Below are 8,458 nucleotides of genomic sequence, written 5' to 3'. Positions count from 1 at the left end.
TTTCGGTTTTTCTTAGTAAGCTTTTTAATGAAATAACTTATCCAAGGTATAATGAGATAGTATATTATTTTTCCTTCAATGAGATTTTTTTTCATTTGGAAAATTTGGATAAATGGTCAAATTCGTTTCTAAAATATTACAAATTTTTTAAACTAGTCCCTAAAAAATTTTAAATTAATCACATTAGTCTTTCTGTTATTTTCTTCGTTAACAGTTGCAAAATTTGTTAGTGTGACATGTTAAGTGATACTACAATACACACATGTGAGTCTTAATTTACTATTAGTATGATAAGTTTATGAAATTAGATCAAATTAAAACCTAATTGAGGGAATAACTTGAGATATTAAAATCCCTCAATTTGGAGTTGATTTGATCTAATTTCATAAGTTTATCATGTTAGCCGCCAATTAGAACTACTAAGTGTGTATTGTGGTGTCATTTAACGTGTTACATCAACAAATTTTGACATGAATAGTGACGAAAAGACTAAAATAACTAACTTACAATCTTTAAAAGATGAATTTAATTAAATAAAAATATTCGAAAACTAATTTACAGAACGAGTGATATTTCGAAAGACTAATTTAACCATTTACATCGTAAAATTTTAATGACATCGTAAAACTAATGACACTAGTCTATCGTAGTAATATCCAAAAAGAAGTGTTATAAATGTAATATTATAGATATTCTAAATTGTAAGTGAATTTTAAAATTTAAATTGATAATGATTTATAAAGGTCACCTAGCTTAATTAACTAAGAGTTATTTGACTATAAATAACCTCGTTGTTGTGTTTTAAATTAAGCATTCATTAACTAAAATCATCTCTTATTCTGTATATTTTCTTTTCTCCTGTTCTCTAAAGCCTCATTCTTAAATTTATAACATACATGTAATTATACTTTTTTTTTCTTTTATTTTTTGACCAATTTTTTAGATCAGTAGTAAAGCCAAATATGATTAGTGTTAAAATGGAAATAAAACTTTGGAAGCCAAACCCCCCAATCCTCTTTATAAGTTATAGATAATAACATAGAGTTTCTGATACTACAACCAAACATCAAAAAGATAAGGGAAGCCGGAAAAATGTGCTTCAACCCTTCAATAGTTTAATTTCAGCATGCTACTAATCAGTTTTTCATAACATACAAACTCTGCTTCATATATAAAAGAAAGAAACCAATCTCCGAAGCTTAAACGTGAAGCAGAAACCACCAAAGACCCTATCAAAGCTTGAAAATTGATCAGACACCAACAATGGCGGATGCATGCAAACGCGACGATGTACAAAATGACCATCCATGGCTGCTGATAGATGCACATAAAACAGCTCATAGTGTAACAGATGATCATGGTGCGTCCACGCCTTCTCATTGTTCAATTCAGAGGAACTGTGGGGAGTTTAGGAATATGAACTAGACTCGAGTATAGTTCTATCTATTAGATGTGATGATTCCAGTCTCAAAAAGTTTCTCACCATGTTCTTGATTTGGAGAGTTCCTAGAAGAAGGAGTATTATCTGATTCTTCCTCTAACTCCTCGTCATTCATGATCTCCAAGGCACGGCATGTTAGACTGCAAAATGCTCTTTCACCCCTGCAGTGTTGTTGTAAAAGAACATCCAAATCTTAATTAGAATCAAATTCAATCATTCAAAGAAGACAGGGGTAGGTACCCGCAGGTACGGGTTGTATTGTTATCCCTACACAAACGGGCAATCGATGCGAGGGAGATTTTAAATTAAGGGAATTTCTACACATACTAAATTAGTAGGATTTATGGTTTCTCCTCGACAAATAAATGTGTATAGAGTAATATGATTCTTCCTATTTGGGGTCTATGTAAGTTGTCCTAATTCTTGAATGTTGTATAAATTATATTATAACCTATGCCATTGTTAGTGAAATTTTGAATTAGAAAGATCTTTAGTTCACTATTAAGAAGCTACATACATCATCACTAAGAATATATAACAAGATGGAAATGTAATAGTACCAAGTTATAACTCACCTATACATGTAAATATCTTTACCCTCTTCAAGCTTCTTCTTGCAATGGTGGCAGAAACTTAAGAACTCACTAGAGGGATAATGGATTGGAGTTTGTAGCAGGGATACTACTCCCTTCTCCTTTTCCATCTCTTCAATTTTAAGATGATTCTTGAACTCATCGTTGTTGTCATGATGAGTCTCCAAGATGCAATCACAAAAAATGTGAGTTGTTTTGGGATTCGGGCCTCGCGAAATCACACATGTATAGTCCTCAGAGTTTTCAATCTCATTAGCTGATAAAGACTTTATGAATTCATTGGAACAAGAGCACATGGAAAGTGTGTTTTTTGAGTAGTTCTTGCTTCCTCCAATAAAATGAGGAGGGGAGCTCAATTGGGTGGTTGTGTTCATCACAACCACATCTTTCAAAGCAAAATCGTCCTTGTTTGGATCGGTATTCGACGAATTAACCAAATCAGAATAAAGGGTCTTCAACGGACTACAAGAATCCAATGAACATGACCTTGTTTTCCCAAAAATCTCATGGTCTAAGCCACTATCTCCAATCTCAAATAGAACACTAGACTCACTACCACCCTTTTGGAGAATAGATCCAATTTTTTGTGTTGTGAAAGGAGGAGGAGCCTTACAAAAATCTTTAGGCAATGACTTTGATGATGTTGAATCAAAATTGTAATCCAAATAGGCCTTTTCACAATTTGAGGCCTTGGGAGTAACACTAATGTTCTTGCTCTCAGAACACCTTAGAATCTTCCCATTGAACTTGGGACAATCTTCCAATGAATCTATAAGGCTTAGTCCTACTTTGCAACAATCCCAACTCCTTTGATTACATGATGATTTTGGGGTCCTAATATTAACAACATGGTTCCCAAGATTTGAAAGAACTCTAGAATCTAATGGAGAAGTAGGGCTTCTAACTGAATCAGCATCTAAAAGACCTTTAGGACCAAAACCAACAAAGAGACATGGGACATTGTTGAAAATTGAATGGTTTTGTTGAGTTTTGTTTTGCCCCAAAGCAAGGAACTGAGGAGAATAGTGATCAGAATTTGAATCCATTTGGTTCTGATCCTTCTGCTGTGACCTGCTCCTCTTTCTCAGCATTATCTCAAACACAAAAGAACCTGTTCAATAATCAGACCAACATATATTGAATGAACAATTTTTTTAAAAATAATAATAATTTAAGTATGAATGGATAAAGAAATGACACTAAATAGGGATAAAGCTTGAAACTTTGAATCCATATCACACTAATCAAATGAAATTTAATGCCTTTTTCCTTTGTTGGGGGGAGGGGGGGGGGGAGTACCATTGAAATTGGTAGATTCTGTGTTGACCTCCCAAAAAATATATGAAAGTACATAAATGAAGAAGCTCAAGAAAATGGAAGCTATTAATTTCCACCATGCAAGACCCAAAATGGAAACTAAGAAAAAGGGGGGATAAAAAATAAAATAAAAAATAAAAAAAATGATGATAAAGGACACCAACAACAGAGATAGCACACTGCAACAGAACAGCATCATAAAAATAAAAATAATAAAAACACCAAGAAGAAGAAGAAGAAGGAAATGGAACAATCATAGCAAAAGGAAATAAATTTATTAAAAAAAAGTAAAAAAGAAAAACCCACCTGGGATTCTTTCTTTTGTGTCTCTTTCTCAATATGAAGAACACCAGAGAGAGATGATGCTGTGAATGAAGAAGAGAACTCACAAAACAAAACACAACACAAATGCAGTTACGAAAAAAGAAAAAGAAAAAAGAAAATGACAATGGAGTATGTGTTTGTGAAACTTGTTGCAGTTACTAGTACTCTTCATAGGTCATAACTCACTACTCTCTCTCTCTCTCTCGCTAATGCATGCCTCAAAATCAGAGCGAAGCAGTGAGCTTCTGAAATACTCTTCTCTCTCTTTCTCTCTCTTTCTCTAGATAAATGTGGTAGTACTATACAGAATACAAATACAATGCTGAATTTCTTCTGTACCAGCCCACAGAATTGAGAATTGTTTTTGTGGTTTGTACGTTCCCCATTTTACCTCCATTGTTCATTGCATTAATTTTCATTTTTTTCCCTTTTATTTTCTTTTTATGTTACCTTTTTTTTGGTGACTTTTTTTATGTTACCTTTGTTACAGTAATTGGTAATCTGCATCAATTAAGAAAACTCTGTTTTAATTAATTCATCCATGATGTGAAGGGTTATGACTTATGAATATGATATTAGAATTAAATTTTTAACTTCACAAGTAGTTTCGTTAGGACAAAATTCTAGGTTTTTTTTTAAATGAAACGAGTGATATTCTAATATTATAATTTTTTTATGTTTTAAAAATTGTGGAAGGAACTAAAATTGGAGAATTCGACTTTTTTGAAATTAAAAGATCTAATTTTTATACTTAAGAAATTAAAGAGTTTGATTTTCGTACTCTTTACAAATTAAAAGGTTGAATTTATGCATTTTAAATTAAACAGTTTCATATTTAAAATTAACATACAACCATTCACAATTTAAAAAAGTGCAAGTGCCATTTCAATATCAAAAATAAAAAATAATTTTTTACACATCTCATATCTAAATTAACAATAGCTTTTTATTTATTTTAAAATAACTAATTTTTATATTATTTATAAAAATAATTATACAAAAATATGATTAAACGATTATATAAAATATTTTATATTATTAATATATTAAAATTAGACTCTATTTTTATTAGCAAACTTTATTAAGAATATAAAAAAATTATAGATATAAACATTACAAGTTTCGATTTTTTTTCTATTCGTAACAAATATTTTAAAATATGATTTGTTAACAATATTTTTAACTTTTTTTTGTAACAATAACTTTTTTTATTTGAGAGTACATTGGAAGTGTTTGAATTGGCCTTGAAATCTTGAATTCCTTTTTTGGTTGAAGAATTGGCCTCACATTACATCTTGATAATGATGAATATGGACAGTAATTAATTGCCGGTTAAGTTTCTTGTAGACAGTATTAATTACCGGTTAAGTTGTTACACATTATGCTTAAACACATGTCTCTTGCTAATAAATGGTCCTTAGGAATTTAGTCAATTTACAAATAGAACATTTTCATAACAAAAAACCACAAAATAAAATTCATTAAAATAACCAAAATTTAATTTTTTTATTCTCTTATACATTTTGAGTGCTCAGTAGCTAAATTTTAAACATATTTACAATTTTAATAAGTGCATTGAATAAGCTAGTTAAGGTTATTATTTATAAAAAGATTAATTGTTTTTTGTTAATAAATACATTATAAATATATTGAAAATTTTAACTATTTAAATTTTAAAGGGTTTTTTTATCAAGCATCTTACTACAAAAATTGGGTAAAATGGGTGCTAATAAACATCAAAAGTCCAATATGAATTTTTAGTGTATTTTAATGTAAAGTAGTAATATTAATTTTTTTATTTATTTTAAAAAAACATCTTACTTAATATATTTAATAGTTTACGCGTTGCTCGTGTAATTTCTGAATTATTAACTCGTCCCTATACTTTTTTTTATATAATAAAAATGTAAGAATCCCAAAATGAAAAGTGACTATGATAAAGGCAAGGGGGTAAGCGATGACAATGATTAAGAATCTTATTCCCTTTATTACTGTTTGTTACTGTTACCATCTAATTATTGATAAAGATTAAAGTTTAATTAAAAAATTTACTAGTTCACAGGTTTCATTCTTATGTATTATTTTAAAAGTAAAAAATACAACATACAAGTATTTATATAAAAATAAAACTTTTTATTTTTAATATATTAAATATAATAGGATTACATAAACACCACAAATTTGTTACAAATCACTTAGTATAGTATTTTTTATTTCGTTTTTCAATGAATTATAAGAAAAATTAAATATATTGGACTTTTTTCATTTTGTATAAAATATAAAAATATTTAATTCCCAAAATAAATTAAAAAATATTTATTTTCTATAATCTCTTTTTTTTCCCATAAAGTTCACTTTAGAACTTCTAAAAATGCAGTTTTTCTTGAAATTTTTTTTTTGATATTCTAAATAAGTTAATCCCTTTTAAGACAAAGCTCAAGATTCATGACCATCCATTGGTAATACTCTCATGTTTATTTAAAAGATTAAAATTACAAAATTTTAAATAAACATATTTATATTAATTTTAAAATTATTTAAAATAATATTAGTACGTTTATTTAAATTGAAAATTCTAAAAAATAAGAATATGTTATTTAAAAGTTTTAATATAAAATAATATAGATACACTTTTTTTTAATTTAAAATTAGACGGTTAATTTTTTTAAGACTCAATAAATATAATTAATTATATAATATAATAATATGAGTATTTTTATTAAATTAAATTAAATTATTAATTTAAATTATATCAATTTAAATTTTAAATAAAAAATTTAAATTATTTAAATAAAATTAAATTAATTAAAAAATAAAAATATACTAATATGATTCAAATGTGCCATAATGTTCTTTTAATTTGTTTTGAGAATTTAAAAAAAATATATTTTATAAAAGAAAAAAACCCCATGTATATTTATATGTTTTTGAATATACTATAGCAGAGAGTTTCAAAATATCTGTTTTAAATGTTTAATTACACATGTCAAAAGAGTTTAATTATTCCAAATTATTGATATTTTGCACTAATTTTTATTTTGTACTATGTTGAGTGTTGAAAATTTTCAATTTGATTATTAATAATATTTATTGTTTCATTACATGTTCGAAAAAATTTTTGAATATGTGGGTGGAGTTTAATCGTCGTACATGAATAAATAAATTTATTTATCCATATACTGTGGTTATATTATGAAAGGTCGATTATTGAAAATAAAATAGCTTGGTTATTTTTATGGGAAAAATTATTATTCTAATATAAGAAATGTTATTATTTCATTCATTGCATAAAATTCAATTATTTTAGTAATTAATTATTCTAATAAAAAATAAGCTAAGTATAAACATAGATAAATATGTAAAAATTAATAATATTAGTTGATTTCTAAAGTTTAAGGAATACTTTAAAATATAACATTCTTTTAAAATATATTTATAAGTTGAGTTTAATGATGTACGGATATCAAATATTTTAAATAGTTGTTTAACTACATTTTTTTTAATTTAAAAATAATTATTTTTATTTATGTAATATTATATAATCAAATGTATAAGTAAAACTTATCAATATTTTGAAAATTAAATTAATAATTAAACCGTAAAAATAAAATATTTAAATATTTAAAAATTTATTCGATATTCAATTTAATAAAATAATATGTTTTTAGAAAAAATTAATTTTTATATTTTATTATTTTAGATCAATTAACTATAAAAAAATTTATCGATTCGACCGATGAGTTAATTTTTTTATTGGTTGCCAAACAATTTTTGTTTGAATTGGGACAGGTTTGGTAATCGATTTTCAATTAACATAATTAAATTGACTAATTTAGTATAATTCTAAAATTTATGATAAAATTATTTTATACAACCAGTATATCAAAATTAATTTTTTATAAAATTTCAAAAAATACTGTTAAATTATTAGTGAACTTTACTCAATTAAATTTGCCTTGGTGGCAACGTAAACCAATCTTCTTTTTAACCATTTGTCAGCATCGAAAGAAAAAAAATAAATTAAACACTAAGGATGAACAGTGTGTCTTTTGCAGTGAGAGTGATCAGAAAACGACAAAAGAGAGGGTGTGTGATGATTGAATAAAACTGACAATGGGCCATGCTCATGGGTCAGTTGACTGAATTAAAATGGGCCCACAACTGCTCAAAGAATAGTAATAGAAAAAAAATTGAAATTTTTTTAAATATTTTTAAAATATCAATGTTATAATAATTTTAATTAATATATTATATATATTTTATAATTAAAATCATTAAATTAACGATTAAAATTATTAAAATATCAGTATTTTAAAAACAGTAAAAATTCTTTAAAAAAATTAATATTAATTTAATAATTATGTTTATACATTAAATACTTTTATATAAAAATATAAAATATAATTATTATTAATTTATTATATATTTAAATTATTTTAATTAAAAAACTAGAACATATATTATTCATTAAAAATATTAATGTTAAATTAAGATAATATGTTTTATTAAAATATAGATAAATATATATTTTATATTAATAATTATTTTTTATAATTAATTATACTGTACGCATCACATTATGGGGATAAGAATACCGAAAACTTTTAACTTGAAAGTGGCTTACCAATCAATCAGTGTGTTAGTAGTGTTTTTAACCTTTTTAGTTTTTTATGTGTTCTCGGTGGTGGTTGTCGTTTTCTGAAACTCAGCTTTTCATGATTAGATTTTAGTACTCAGAAAGAAAGAGAGTTAAGGAGGGCAGGCACGTGTGCACCTTCATCTT

At 26.0% G+C, this 8,458-nt stretch overlaps 1 protein-coding gene across 1 annotated transcript; it reads right to left on the bottom strand.

Moving 5' to 3' along the window:
• Window positions 1–990: 990 nt before the first annotated feature.
• On the bottom strand, window positions 991–3,957 carry LOC112707806 (FCS-Like Zinc finger 10). Its single transcript, XM_025759778.3, has 3 exons — window positions 3,658–3,957; window positions 2,017–3,145; window positions 991–1,602 (listed from the first exon to the last, which is right to left on the bottom strand). Exons 2-3 carry the CDS (start codon window positions 3,123–3,125, stop codon window positions 1,440–1,442), a joined length of 1,272 nt encoding a protein of 423 aa, XP_025615563.1. The 5' UTR covers window positions 3,126–3,145; window positions 3,658–3,957; the 3' UTR covers window positions 991–1,439.
• Window positions 3,958–8,458: the final 4,501 nt, after the last annotated feature.

Source organism: Arachis hypogaea, chromosome 8 (assembly GCF_003086295.3).
Source record: "Arachis hypogaea cultivar Tifrunner chromosome 8, arahy.Tifrunner.gnm2.J5K5, whole genome shotgun sequence".
Taxonomy (NCBI): domain Eukaryota; kingdom Viridiplantae; phylum Streptophyta; class Magnoliopsida; order Fabales; family Fabaceae; genus Arachis; species Arachis hypogaea.
Note: the sequence above shows the minus strand (reverse complement) of the source record. Positions and strands in the feature narration are given on the sequence as shown.

Bases quoted from the DNA above. Each gene is read 5' to 3' on its own strand.
- LOC112707806 (XM_025759778.3), bottom strand. From the start codon at position 3,125: ATGCTGAGAAAGAGGAGCAGGTCACAGCAGAAGGATCAGAACCAAATG. The intron at 1,603-2,016 runs GTGAGTTATAAC...ACAACACTGCAG, and splicing joins AAAGATATTTACATGTATAG to GGGTGAAAGAGCATTTTGCA.